Source organism: Dama dama, chromosome 7 (assembly GCF_033118175.1).
Source record: "Dama dama isolate Ldn47 chromosome 7, ASM3311817v1, whole genome shotgun sequence".
Taxonomy (NCBI): Eukaryota; Metazoa; Chordata; class Mammalia; order Artiodactyla; family Cervidae; genus Dama; species Dama dama.
The window spans coordinates 15,658,538-15,673,469 of record NC_083687.1 but is presented as its reverse complement, the minus strand read 5'-3'; the positions used below and the strand labels follow the sequence as shown (position 1 = coordinate 15,673,469).

Below are 14,932 nucleotides of genomic sequence, written 5' to 3'. Positions count from 1 at the left end.
TTCTTCCTGAAGAGCATCCTCTGCAACATGGCTGGCAAGCTCTGCCACCCTCCCCGACTCCCCTCGCCTCACTGGGGATACTTAGCCATCACAGAAACCTCAGGAGAAAGAGCTCTACTGCTATTTTCTGGAAAATACAGCAAAATAAAAGAATGAGGGTAGGAATCATTTCAGGCTCTGAAAGCAGGGCCGTTACCACCACCATTTCAAGCAAGCTTATTAAAAAGTTGTTTACCTCCGCATACGGAGATCAGTCATATTTGCCAATGCCAAGAAACATGAAAGACCCCGTTACGATAGAAAGTGATGATGAGTTTGAGGCTGAGTAACTGATCCAAAGACAGAGGTTTAATCCATGGGGTCCTACATTTGTAAAAGTTTGGAGTTGAACTCAGTGACGGCGGAAGCCCTGAGCTGGGACTGCTGGAAGGTCATTGCAGCCACTGGGCCCAAGGAAATGTGTTAATCTAGACTTTAGATGACCTTCAAGAAAGGGCATAGGGGAAAATGCAGATGTCATATGTGAACATAATCAAGGCTTAAAAACAGTTACAGTGGATTTGCTTTCTCCTGTCCTCTTTGTGGTTATTAGTTGTTTTTTTTTTGTTTGTTTATTTGTTTGTTTGTTTGAAGTCTTTACTGAATTTGTTGCGATATTGCTGCTGTTTTATGCTTTGATTTTCTTGGCCACGAGGCATGTGGGATCTTAGTTCCCCAACCCAGGATTGAACCCACAGCCCCTGCATTGGAAGGTGAAGTCCTAACCACTGGACACCAGGGAAGTTCCAATATTACTTGTAATTCACACACACCCCCCCCCCATAATAATTACTCTTACTATTACCACCACCATCGCTACCTCATTTTGTACTCCTTCAATGTGCCCAGCACTGTGCTGGGTAGCTGATGTTATTTGTTATTCAGTCACTCAGTCATGTCTGACTCTGTGCGACCCCATGGACTGCAGCACACCAGGCTTCCCTGTCCTTCACCATCTGCCAGAACTTGTTCAAACTCATGTCCATTGAGTCAGTGATGCCATCCAATCATCTCATCCTCTGTCATCCCCTTCTCCTCCTACATTCAGTCTTTCCCAGCATCAGGGTCTTTTCCAATGAGTTGGCTCTTCCCATCAGGTGACCGAAGTATTGGAGCTTCATTTTCAGCTTCAGTCCTTCCAGTGAATATTCAGGGTTGATTTCCTTTAGGATGGACTGATTTGATTTCCTTGTATATCTCGTCTAATTCTTGCAGCAATCTCACCGCAGTGGTGTCATCATCTGATTTTAGTGAAGAAATTGAAGCTCAAAGGGATAAAGTGGCCCAAGATGACTCACAGGAAGTTGCTGGCAGTCGCAGCCCACCTGCTCCCAAAACCCCCGTTCTTTCCATTCTTCCAGGCCCAGGGTCCCGCTGCGATTTCTCCTTCCAGTTTCCATTGTCCTCCTACCAAGTGAGCCCTCACCAATATTGGGTGGTCTCAGAAGGCCAGCCACACTTTTCCAGCTTCTCACTTCCACCACGACTTCCCAGTCTTCCCACTGGCTCCTTCCCTTAGGCTCAGCCCCTCGTGGCTACCCTGGGTGATTCTCCTGAGCTGTACTCACAGGTCCCAGCCCCGAATAGGTGACCGCAGAGGCAGAGCCCAGGAGCCCTCATTACACAAGAAAGAAGCAATGGGTATAACAGCACATTAAAAAGTGGCTTTTGAACCTGGGAGCTGAAACCACTTCTGTTTGATTGTATCTGTTATTTACAAACCCATTTACACATTTCCCCTAATCTCCAGCCTCTTTGGAAGGAGAACAATTCCTGCATCAAGAAGCACTCTTTGTAAGGCAGTTATTTCACACACCAGCTGGCAGTTTGACCAGCAGTGAGCCTTCACTGGGGCATGGTTCTTTCCATTGACTTTTTTAAGCACTAGCTGATTTAAAGTCTAGTGAATAGAACCAAGCTCTATCTTGGAGTGTGAGAGTTTATTATCTATACCAAAGAGCAATGTGAAACTCACTATTTTCATGTTAGTCCACCTAAAAGCTATATACATTGCCAAATCAAAAACATCTTATTTTATATCCCTTAGGTGAACCCTGCCCTCTACCTCCCCAGTCAATGAGGGGTCCATACAAACTAGCCTCCCATGTGAGTGGGGGATGTTGGGAACAGGTGTAATATCCCTACCCACCCCCAGCCTGGAGCAGCGGAGTCTTGAATGCGCTCAGGCATCTCTGAGAGCATCCTGTGCTATGTTTGGGCTGCAGGGATGGAGGTCAGAAGCCGTGATGCAGGGGCCCTCCTCTCGCCCCAAATAGCATCCCTGGCAAACAGAGCCACATCTTGAAATGGAAAGAAAGGTTATGATCTACATCTTCTCCTCCAGGGCAGGTCTTAGAAACTGGGTATATTTCTCCCTTGCTGAGCTAAGGACTTTCAGGCATCTAAAGTAACATCTTTTGAATGGATGCCAACACAATCATGAACCCTCAGCTCCCTGAAATGTTTAGTATTTAACAATTCATGCTGGTTACTCAGTGGAAAATTTTCCTTGTGCTTACCTAAGCTGCACATTTGTTTGAGCTTTTCAACAAATGCACTCATTTACTTAATTCTCTGAATATGTTCATGGAATATTATCACATACTGGAATAGTGATATCAATAAGCTCCTCAGCTTAATTAAGCATATACAATAGCCAAATGCCTAAGCTTCAGACAGAATGTGCTAATCTCATATAAATATTATGATTCCTTGGGTAGCCAGGATGAATATCCCATAGGAAAGGAATCTGGTCTCTCAGACATAGTATAATTTGATCATTTTTTTATAAATCAGAGCGTCTCACCAAATATGATCACCAGGTACCGTCCTAGTGATAAGAAAGGAGCCCAGGTCTGGTGTTTTCATCCCAAGCCGAAATGCTCATCAATTACGGGGCACATCCTCCTCTACAAGGGAGGGCCAGGGTGATGGGGTGCCCTGGAGAGAAGAAGACCCATGAGGGGAATCAAAGCAAATTACAATATGTTTTTCTTAAAATCACTGATAGTTTTTAGAATGAACTGCATTTTTTCTCTCTCTGTGACTTAATAATGTTACCAAATATGATCTTAAGTGAAAAAATCATCTTGAAATTCCGGAGGACTGAAATATCATTTTGGAATGAAAAGGCTTAAAAACACATGCCAAGCATTAGCCCATTTCTGGTCTCCCTCCCTGTGCTCCGTCCCTGGACCTTGGTGTCTAGGGAACCCAGGGAAGGACCCAACTTCTTCTGCTCTGGGGGAGGGCTGCAGACTTCTCGGACGCCTTCCTCCAGCCCAGGCCAGTGAGAAAGCTCTCGGACCGTGCTCCTGCTCTGGGTTCTCCCTGACTCTCCGTCCTCCATCCTCCCCCTTCTCAGTCAGGTTCCTGAGCAATAACAAAGCCCTGACTAATAAGCCGAAACAGTCCCCATGGCCCCCAACCTATCACTGCAGCTCAGGTCGTGAATATTTTCAGTCCTCACGTGTGGCAGGTCTCCCAGCACAGTTTTCAGCATGCTACAATAGCATCACATCTGAAGCATACTGCAGTGGGTCTTTAAATTTTAATTTCTTTTCATAAACACACACAGATACACTTTTACATAAACCATAAGGCATACTCACTTATTGATGTGTGATTTTGTTTTCATCTTACTTGGCTCTCACTTTCTCACCCAATTCATCCTCCACCCATTTCCACCCGCAGGTGGAGCAACTTTGTAGATTCCCGTGCAGATCACCTCCACACTCATAAGTGCATGCATATGGGTGCATGCACGCGCGCGCACACACAGACACACACACACACTCTTACACACATGCATGATTATACACATATACATGTATGGGAGGTTCTTATCATTGTTTGACCAAACAGGATTATTTATGCCTTTTTCCCCCACTGTCTTCTTTGCTTCTTTTTTCCTCCTTTCCTGCTGTGTTGAATTGTTAAAATTGCAGCCTTCCCTCTCTACAATGCTCTCCCCTGCCTTTTTTCTAATGCTCTATTATTTGACTGCTATGGCACATATTTTTATTCTTCTAGAATTAAAAGGTTACTGAAACAAAGTCCTCAGTTACAAATCCACCCTCCTCCACCCACAACCAGGACTATAGCTTGTTTCAACTCCCCTTTGGACATCCTCTCACCTTAGCTCCAACGTTCTTGCTGCTTAAAAATTTAGTTTTTACACACACACACACAACACACACATGGAGTGTTTTTAGTAGCTACTGAATATTTTTACTTACATACTCTACTTTTTATGTACATCTTTGTTTCTTTTATTTTCCATATTTGTCTGAGTTTATTTTTCTTCTTGCTGATCATCATAATAAGGTTTTACACTTGCCTTGCTGTTCAGTTGCTCAGTCGTGTCTGACTCTTTGAGACCTCATGGACTGCAGCATACCAGGCTTTTCTGTCCTTTACCATCTCCCAGAGCTTGCTCAGACTCATGTCCATCGAGTCAGTGATGCCATCCAACCATCTCATCCTCTGTCATCATACATGACAAGAGGCCCTGAGGGAGGCATGGGGAGTGTGCTGGGCTCTGGAGCTACACAGGTTCCTGATGTCATTCCCACCCACCCCGGCCCCACTCCCACCCCAGGACCTGGCTCTGGCCCCTGTTTCAGCTTGCTGGGCTCTCAGATCTCATTGCTGTATCTCAGTTCAGTTCAGTCACTCAGTCGTGTCCGACCATTTGCTACCCCATGGACTGCAGCACGCCAGGCTTCCCTCTCCATCACCAACTCCCGGAGTTTACTTAAACTCATGTCCACTGAGTCAGTGATGCCATCCAACCATCTCGTCCTCTGTCATCCCCTTCTCCTCCTGCCCTCAATCTTTCCCAGCATCAGGGTCTTTTCCAATGAGTCAGTTCTTCGCATCAGGTGGCCATAGTATTGGAGCTTCAGCTCCAATGAATATTCAGGACTGATTTCCTTTAGGATTTACTGGTTTGGTCTCCTTGCAGTTCAAGGGATTCTCAAGAGTCTTCTCCAACACCACAGTTCAAAAGCATCAATTCATTGGCGCTCAGCTTTCTTTATGGTACAACTCTCACATCCATACATGACTACTAGAAAAACCAAAGCTTTGACTAGATGGACCTTTGGTGGCAAAGCAAAGTCTCTGCTTTTCAATATGCTGTCTAGCTTGTCATAGCTTTTCTTCCAAGGAGCAAATGTCTTTCAGTTTCATGACTGCAGTCACTGTCTGCAGAGATTTTGGAACCCAAGAAAATAAAGTCTGTCACTGTTTCCATTGTTTCCCCATCTATGTGCCACGAACTACACTTGTATAATTCTTGTTATATGCCAGGCAATCTTCCAAGCACTTTACATACGTGACCTAGTTCAGTCCTCTCAACAGATACTGTCATTATCTCTATTTTGCAGATGAGAAAACTGAGGCACACTAACATGCCTACTGACCCGAAGCTGCCCAGCAGATGACCTGGCTGGTCTGCAGACGAGGCAGCCTGGCTCCAGAGCCCATGCACTCTTGTCTGACCGCCTCTCAGTGAGCCCTGTTGGAGAGGGGGCTCTGTGCATAATGAAGGTTTAGTGCTCTTACGATGGAAAATTACTTTCTTGTGTCCTCACCTATGAATGATAGTTGGACTGTGTATAAAATCCAGGTTGACAATTATTTCCCTCCATTGTCTCCTGGGCCTTTGCTGTCACTGAGGTGGGGGGCCGTTGTCTGAGTTGTTCTTTGCAGGTTCCCTGGAGCCTGGTAATAGTGGTTCTTTTCCCCTGAAGTTCTGCAGTTGCACTATGATATGTGCAGGGGTAGGTCTATTTTTATTTATCCTGCTCAATGCTCAGAGTGCACTGTCAACCCAAGGGCTTATGTTTTCCTTCAATTCTGGAAAAATCTCAACTGCTATCTTTTCAAATATTGCTTCTTCACTATTGCCTCATTCCCTTCTCCCAGGACTCTTATCAGACTAATGATGAAGCCTCTCAGTCGCTTCTCTATGACTCTTAACTGCTCTTGCCAGCTTTACCTCTTGCTTTTCTGTGCTGTGTTTGGGATGGATTTTTCTATACTATCTCCCAGTTCACTAATTCACCCTTAAAATATGTCCAGTCTGGGGTTTAGTCCCTTATCCCTTCTTGTTTGTTTCAATGATTCTAGTTTTCTTTTCAGAATTTCTTTCCTATCCACTTGCTCATATTTCATTTATATTAATACCTATTTGCTGCATGATTTCTTGTTCCTTTTAAAGAAAACTTACACCTGCATTCACCTCTTTGAGTATTCTCAACATGCTTATTTTGAAGTCTGTCTTGGGAGTGTAGACTGGAACAGTTGTGATGAAGAATAGTGTTAATTCAGTACACCAATCTGCTGAGACCCAGCAAAGGAGATTTCTCACAGACTTACAAGACTCCATGATGAATGGCCATCACAGTGCTATTTCTGTTCATGGAAATGGGGGCAATCTAGTTGTTCCAGCCTCCAGAAAGGGAAGTAAAATTTGGGAGTCGGGGGTACTTACTATGGAATGTATGTAGCATTACAAACTGAGAGCTAGATGCACATATAGCAAAAGAGGAAGATGTCAAAAACACAGTACTGATAAATAAGCAGGAAACAGAATGAGATCTGTAGCACAATGTTACTTATATAACTTAAAAATTACATAGAAACCTTATAATGCCGATCGTAATATTACACACGATACAAAGATGCACATCAAACAAATTAGTATGTGTGCCTCCTGGAGGAAGAGGAGAATAGAAATGGGGGTGGGGTGGAAAGCCCGGGGATAAAAGTGCACATACACACACACACACACACAGATGAGGCTTTCTCCAGACTGATGAGGATGGCATGCAGTAAATGGAAGAGTAAGAATAATTCAACCCTCTGTGCTTCTGTATCAATAAATGTCTTCTTCTGCCTGTCCAGAAAACTACTTTTTCATCTCTCACAAATTCATGTCCCAACTATTGATTTTGCCATCTTTTCTTAGCATTAGATTTATTCTTATATTTTGGCATTTGGGTGGACAGGTTCATTTTTAATGAAAACGACTTTCTTTCTCTTTCTCCCTGCCCCCTGTGCTCACCCCTCTCTGTCTGACAGCCCCTCCAGGCCCCCAATCCAGAAGCAGCTCTAAGAAGGACAATCCGAAGCCTCTGCTCCCAGTGGTACTGGGATGGGGCTGTGGCCGACCCAGTCAGAAAGTCAGTGGGCATCTCGGCTCAGCCAACAGAGACTGCGTTTGCCCTTTCTTCCTTCTTGGGCCTGCGTGGGGTATGAACTCAGCCCCGGGCAGCTCAGGAAGAACAAGTTTTCCTCGGTCCCCTTTCGCTCACAGGCTGGGTGGCAGGGAGTCTCCCCTCGACCTGCGGCGTCAAACTGTGTCTTGCACAGCACACTCTTGGTCTTCTTCCTGCTTCTGGACCAGAGTCCTGAGGCTGAAGGCTTAAGCTCCGCTTTCCACTGTGATTTCTGTCCCACTTCTGGTCTTCAGAAATATGTCTTGTCATCTAACCCAGCAAAGCCTTCTCGATAGTCTTTTTTAATCTTACCCACCAGTGCTGAGGTGGGAAGAGGTGATTAGGTTGTCAAATTACACAAACATGTTTAGATAAAGCCTGATGAAATATTTATTAGCAAGGAGGAGATGCAGGTGCCTGATTTTAAGGCTTCAAATGATTTATGTACTCATTTATTGGAAATTCATCTAAGACTGCACACTTACTTTATGCTAGGCCCATTCTTTTTACTAACAGCCTTACAAACCACTCAGGGAATACAGCCTATGGTAATCACAGTCCTCTGTTTAGAACACAGAGAAACCAGCTTCCATGTCACAGTCTTGAAAGCAATGCTCCAAATTCAGAACCACTAACTAGACCTTCCCTTTCAAAGAGGCCCCTTGCAGTAAACATTTCCTGTGTTCTCCACACACCCCAGTCCTGCTACCGAAGTGTATTTTCTTTTTTTTTTTTTTTTTACTTTTTTTTTTCCATTTATTTGTATTAGTTGGAGGCTAATTACTTTACAATATTGTAGTGGTTTTTGCCATACATTGACATGAATCAGCCATGGATTTACATGTGTTCCCCATCCTGAACCCCCGCTCCCACCTCCCTCTCCATCCCATCCCTCTGGGTCTTCCCAGTGCACCAGCCCCAAGCACTTGTCTCATGCATCCAACCTGGACTGGCGATCTGTTTCACACTTGATAATATATATATTTCAATCTCTTGGATCATCCCACCCTCACCTTGTCCCATAGAGTCCAAAAGTCTGTTCTATACATCTATGTCTCTTTTTCTGTCTTGCATATAGGGTTATTGTTACCATCTTTCTAAATTCCATATATATGCGTTAGTATACTGTATTGGTGTTTATCTTTCTGGCTTACTTCACTCTGTATAATGCGCTCCAGTTTTATCCATCTCATTAGAACTGATTCAAATGTATTCTTTTTAATGGCTGAGTAATATTCCATTGTGTATATGTACCACAGCTTCCTTATCCATTCGTCTGCTGATGGGCATCTAGGTTGCTTGAAGTGTATTTTCATTTGATTTCCCTGGGCTACAATACAATAGCAGTGTAGTCAAATAGAAGAAGAGATTCCTACCTGGGTCCAAAGCCCTTCGGGATTACCTAGGACTCTAGTATAAGCCGTCCTCCCCCGTTCAACCCCTCCCTCCACCAATTACACCTGGCCTTCTCCACTCTCTTACACCAATGGCTCTCTTTGGCTGGAATGGCTTTCCCAACCCCCCCATAACCCCTTTGCTCTTTCTGGAACCCACTCAAATCTCACCTTTAGTAATGATGCCTTTCCCAGCACCACTAGCCCACCTTTTCCTCCTTTCAACTTCCCTCTACCAATGACCGAGGTTGAGCCCTTCAGAGTCTGTCACCTTATAAATATGGTTTCCTTCCAATATGTCTGAAAGTGCCTCGATGCCTAAAGCTAGTGTCTTGCGTCACAGATGCTGGTTCGTTATCTTCTAATCCCATCCAAGAGTCTGGAGATACAAGGAAGCAGATATTATCACAGTTATATTATTATTCCCTATTTTTCAAATTATAAAATTGAGGATTAGAGATGTTAAGTAACCTAGAAAGTAACCTTGTTGGAATTTGAATTTGAATCAAAATCACTGCAGACAGTGACTGCAGTCATAGAATTAAAAGATGCTTGCTTCTTGGAATAAAAGCTATGACAAGTGTAGACAGCGTATTAAAAAGTGGAGACATCACTTTTCCAACAAAGGTCCATATAGTCACAGCTATGGTTTTTCCAGTAGTCGTGTATGGATGTGAGAGTTGGACCATAAAGAAGGCTGAGCACCGAAGAATTGATGCTTTTGAACTGTGGTGTTGGAGAAGATTCTTGAGAGTCCCTTACATGTCAAGGAGATCAAACCAGTCAATCCTAAAGGAAATCAACCCTGAATATTCATTAAAAGGACTGATGTTGAGGCTCCAATACTTTGGTCACCTGATGTGAAGAGCTAACTCATTGGAAAAGACCCTGACGCTAGGAAAGATTGAAGGCAGGAGGAGAAGGAAACAACAGGAGATGAGCTGGTTCGATGGCATTACTGACTCGATGGACATGAGTTTGAGCAAACTCTGGGAGATGGTGAAGGACAGGGGAGCCTGGTGTGCTGTAGTCCATGGGGTCGTAAAGAATCGGACACAACTTAGTAGTAGTGTAGTGTGAGTCGCCCAGTCGTGTCTGACTCTTTGCAACCCCATGGACTGTAGCCCGCCAGGCTCCTCTGTCCATGGGATTCTCCAGGCAAGAATACTGGAGTGGATTGACATGCCCTTCTCCAGATCTTCCCGACTCAGGGATCAAACCCAGGTCTCCTGCATTGCAGGGAGAGTCTTTACCATCTGAGCCACAGGGAAGTCCTTAGTAACAACTCTTGACCTACACATTTGTAATCACTTTGTAGTATAAATCAAAATGGCAAAGAGGTTTGCTTCATCTCAAGTCCAACTTCAACTGACTGGTTATCACTGCCCAAAGTGCTGGGTTGAAGAACCAAAGTCAGGCTCAGCAGGAAGGCAAACCATCCATGACGGAGGAGCAAGGCCTGCTGTGGGTTCAGCTTTTTTCAAGGAAGAGCACATGGGCCACCTGTTTTACCGTCCACCACATCATAACTAACTTTCCTGAGCTGGAATGGAGTACTTCTATTAGTCTAGTTCTGTATGTTCCACAGCACTTAGAACATAGTGCTTAACACAGTGAAGGAGCAATAAATAGGTATTGCTTGACTGTAACATCAACATCCTCAATAAGGCACCCCATGGGGGAAGCTGCACAAACAGCCTGCAACAACTGTACTGGGATAACGTAAGTGAAGGGCTCTGGTCCGGACCAGCTAAGCCGCTTTCCCTTGGTGCATGATTTCAAACTAATATGCCTGCAAAATAAAGTATGAAGCTTCAGGAAAATTGTTTCATGCAGGAAACTGAGTATCAATGTGAAATTTGAGTTTTGCTTCTGCGTAATGGTTATACCTCTCGTATAAACTACCACTTGCTACAGACAAACTGTGTACAAGAAGTGCACCGCCTGCACGTACCCTCCCCGCGGCTGTTTCTGAGGTCCTGCATCTCTCCTGGAGTTCTGTGCACTCCTGCACCCCTTGCTGCCACCCCTACTCTGTCAATTAATGAATCTGAAAGGGAGAGAAGGTGTTTCTAGCATGTACCGTTGTAAATTACCGGAGACCAAATTGCTAATTACCACCATTCTCCTACAAGCAGAGCGCTCCTCCCCTCTGCGGCATCTCCTGCCTCGAGTTGGGAGTCCTGTTTCCGTTTCATCTCTTTTCCATACCTGGGTCCAGGAACCCAGGCCAAAAGCAGCAGATTTATCACCATGCTAATGACAGCAAGCTGCATGCAGAGTGATTTCTGCAATCCCCCTCAACTCCTTTTGCCAGGACCTATGGAGCTGCAAGATCCAGCCGATTACAGAGACTGTTATCATCACATGAAGAATGGCTCTGTTGGAAAATGCAATTAGATATCAGCCATGAAGCTATCTTTAGAAGCTTGTTGGCAAAGATCTCAAAAACGAAAATAGCCATGTGGCGGATTTGTAGATGTTAGCCAAATTGGCCAAAACTGAGAATCACTAAACACATTTTCAACCTACCTCTATCAGTATGCGGCATTCTGATGACCCACCTCGTGTCCCCTAGGTATGGCTTGCCATTCAGGGAGTGGGTGTCTATGTTTGCAGAGATTATAGAACTCTCAGTCCTGGTGGCAAAACCTCCCTCTTAATTTTCATGAGCATCGTTTCCTAGGCTGGGACAGTGAGAATCTTTCACCCTATCATTCCAAAATAGCTTCCCCAGGGCTTGGGAATGGAGAAGGAAAGTGGCAACCCACTCCAGTATTCTTGCCTGGGAAATCCCATGGACAGAGGAGCCTGGCGGGTTAAGGTCCTTGGAGTCGCAAAGAGTCCGACACGACTGAGTAACTAAACTGCCACCAGGCTTGGGAAAATGGCCCTGTGGGAGGCATGTAGACGAGGAGGCACCTGGTCAGAGAGACGAGTTGTCAGGGAAGCCAGCTGTTGAGGATGTTCCTGGTGGGGAAGCTTGTTGTCATCGGGGTAGTTTCCAGAGGGGCAGGCAGCCCCATGTGACTCTAAAGGAGCAGGTCATTGTCCAGTCTCATTAGGAGGGAGGCATCCAGGCACATGGGGCTTCCCTGGTAGCTCAGATGGTAAAAGAATCCATGTGCAGTGCAGAAGACCTGGGTTCAATCCCTGGGTCAGGAAGATTCCCTGGAGGAGGGCATGGCACCCCACTCCAGTATTCTTGCCTGGAGAATCCCGATAAACAGGGGAGCCTAGCAGGCTACAGTCCTTGCGGTCGCAAAGAGTCGGACATGACTGAGCGACCAAGCACAGCATAGTACCCAGGCACATAAGAGGCTTGTGGTGCAAGGCACCTGTGCAGATACCCAAGAAACCATCCAGGAATCACGTAACATCAGTGCTCCCTATATGGACCTGAGAAAGCCCTTGATGACCTCCTCAAAATCAAGAGAGGGGCCTCAAGGAGTACTGCATTTGCCATAGCATTGTCTCCTTTTATTTGAAGAGTGTGTATGCCGTGCTTCTTTAAAAATCAAGTCAGCAATGTTGGAGGCTCAGCCCAGCACCGCCTTGGTGCCCCCAACTTGGCTCTGCTGGCACAGACAGTATGATCACACGGGGAAGAGACTGTTCCAGGTTTCAGGTCCTGATGGCTCCAGGCTCATCCAGTGCTCATCCTTGGGCCAGGTTCCCACCTCCCCACTCCCTTCTAACACAGTCCCTACGTTCTCATGGCCCCCACTTGGAATTGGGGTGTGAGGATTGCTCTGCCCAGTCCTTGGCTCCCTCTCTCTGCCTAGTCGTCTCTGGGGGGGACGCTGGAAGTCATGGCAGACTTGCACTGTGACACCCCGGGAGATGGTGGTCTCCAAGGTGGAGCTGAGGGCCCTGGGGATGTTTAACCCAGAGAGGACACGTCTAAGTGGAGAAACCATAGCATCCTCAGATATATGAAGGGGTCTCACTGACCATGAGAGAGGATCCTTTCTCTGTGCTGTTCCAGAGAACAGACCAAGTCCAAATGGGAAAATTACGAGGAGTCATGCATCAACACCACATCAGTAATTCCTTATGTATGGTTTAACCGGTGGAACAGCCCAAGTACATGTAAGTGAGAGGTTAAATAACCATTTCATTCTGTAGAAGGGACTCCTCAGTTAGGTGGGGAAATTAAACTGAATGGCCTCTGCCATCCCTCCCAACCTTAATAGTCTAGGAATGCCCTAGAACTTTCAGGGAATGACCAGGTCTCCTGTGACCACTTCACTGGAAACTCAGTTCGGGCGTAGCCTTTTAACCTTTTAGCTGAGTCGCTTCAGTCGTGTCCGACTCTGCAACACTAGGGACCATAGCCCACCAGCCTCCTCTGTCCATGGGATTCTCCAGGGAAGAATACGGGAGTGATTGCTGTGCCCTCCTCCAGGGGATCATTCTGACCCCGGGATCCAACCTACTCTAAAGTCTCCTGCATTGGCAGGCAGGCTCTTTACCACTAGCACCACCTGGGAAGCCATCTGAGACATAGAACATACTTTATACGAGGAAAGGAAGCAGTGAAGTTCCCAGGCTCTCTCAAAATCCCCGTGACCTGATGTCGTATCCCAAGTGGGATGTGCAGTACAGACAGCCCTGACATGTTAACTAGTGCGTGGAGCCCTGGGACATAAACAAACCCCAGGGCGGCCGCGGAAGCCAGGCCTCAAGCACGGCATCACGGAGCTTCAGAGATGGGGGAAGCCGGGCGGTCATTCCGTCCCAGCTCCTACCCCAGGCAGGAATTCTCCATCCAACAGCCCAGCACGTAGCTGCCCAGCTCCTGCTTGAGCGCCTTCAGGAGGGGCCACTGCTTGGCCAGGAGATTTAGTCCATTTTGAGACAACTTAATCCACATGGAGACAGTCCTCGTGAGCCATTTCTTTCTTCCCCATACTGAGCCCCAAATCTGCCTTGGTTCAACTTGACTTTTACCCTCGGCAGTAGGACAGAAATAAATCTGTTGCCTCAGCCATATAACAATGTTTAGATTTTTAAAGACAGCCATTGTCTCCAGAACTCCAAATATTTTTTTTTTCCTGTCTAAACATCTCCAGTCACCTTAGCCATTTCTCACATGGTGTGGTTTCAGACCCCTCACCAGCCTGGTTACCATCTTATAAGTATTTTCTGTTTTATGAATGTTCTTTACAAAAAGTAGCTCCTAGAACAAATAACCAACTGTATTCTGACCACTGCAGAGTACAGTGGTGCTCTCACCTCCCTTGTTCCGCTCACTGTGAAAAGTGAAAATGTTAGTCCCTCAGTCATGTCCGACTCTTTGTGACCCTGTGGACTGTAGCCCGCCAGAATCCTCTGTCCGTGGAATTCTCCAGGCAAGAATACTGGGGTGGGTTGCCATTTCCTCCAGGGGATCTTCCCGACCCAGGGATCGAACAAACTTATAGATGGATTCTTTACCGTCTGAGACACCAGGGAAACCATGAGACCCGTATTCATGCAATATGGCATTAGACGTGTTTCCTACCAAATGACCAACTGTTGTGTCCATATGAATGTTATCGTCCAGTAAAACCACAGTATTTTTTTATTTGACACAGTTTCTTTATAGCTGAAAAGAAAGAAGCTGATTTCAAGGGGGCCCAATAAATTATTAGAAGATCAAATCCTGCCTCCCCCTGCATTAATAATGGACATACAGAGCTATTTAAGAGACTATAGCCCCAGTAAAGTTATGAGGGACAGACTGAGATGACTGAACCCGCAGATACTGTCCCCAAAGGTGGAATGTGTGCTTGCACTGATGTGCTGGGGCCTGGTCTCTGCAGCCTCTTCTTCCAGACATCCAGGGCATGAAGGGGCTCTTCATGGAAGCTGTACCCACCTTTTAAAAAATCTTTATTTATCTATTTTTCTGTGCCAGGTCTTATTTGCAGCGTGTGGGGTCTTCAACTGTGGCATGTGGGATCTAGTTCCCTGACCAGGGTTCGAACCCAGGACCCACCCCTGCACTGGGAGCACGGAGTCTCCAGGGAGGAGAGGTCCCTGTGCCCACTTTTGTCCTTCTCACGCTGCCTAAGGTCTCTAACTCGCCACCTGCTTCCAAGGCCACCTCTTCCTCCAGCCCGCTGAGGACTCACCAGGGCTTTCCTCTGTGTCTTTGACAGGTCGCCTGAAGGAGGAGATCACCCAGCGGCACGTGCAGCAGGTGGCTCTAGGTGGGTACAGGGTGGGGCCTGCAGACGGACAGTGAAGGTCGCACAGGCTGACCTGGGGAACCCACGCCTCGCTGGC

General features: G+C 46.2%; 1 protein-coding gene across 1 annotated transcript in view; it reads left to right on the top strand.

Moving 5' to 3' along the window:
• The window catches only part of KIF6 (kinesin family member 6), a 392,667-nt gene that overhangs the window by 343,421 nt on the left and 34,314 nt on the right, over positions 1-14,932 (top strand). Inside the window, exon 16 of the mRNA XM_061146073.1 lies at positions 14,806-14,856. Within this exon, the coding sequence (XP_061002056.1) occupies positions 14,806-14,856 (51 nt within the window). The remainder of the gene's footprint in view (positions 1-14,805; positions 14,857-14,932) is intronic.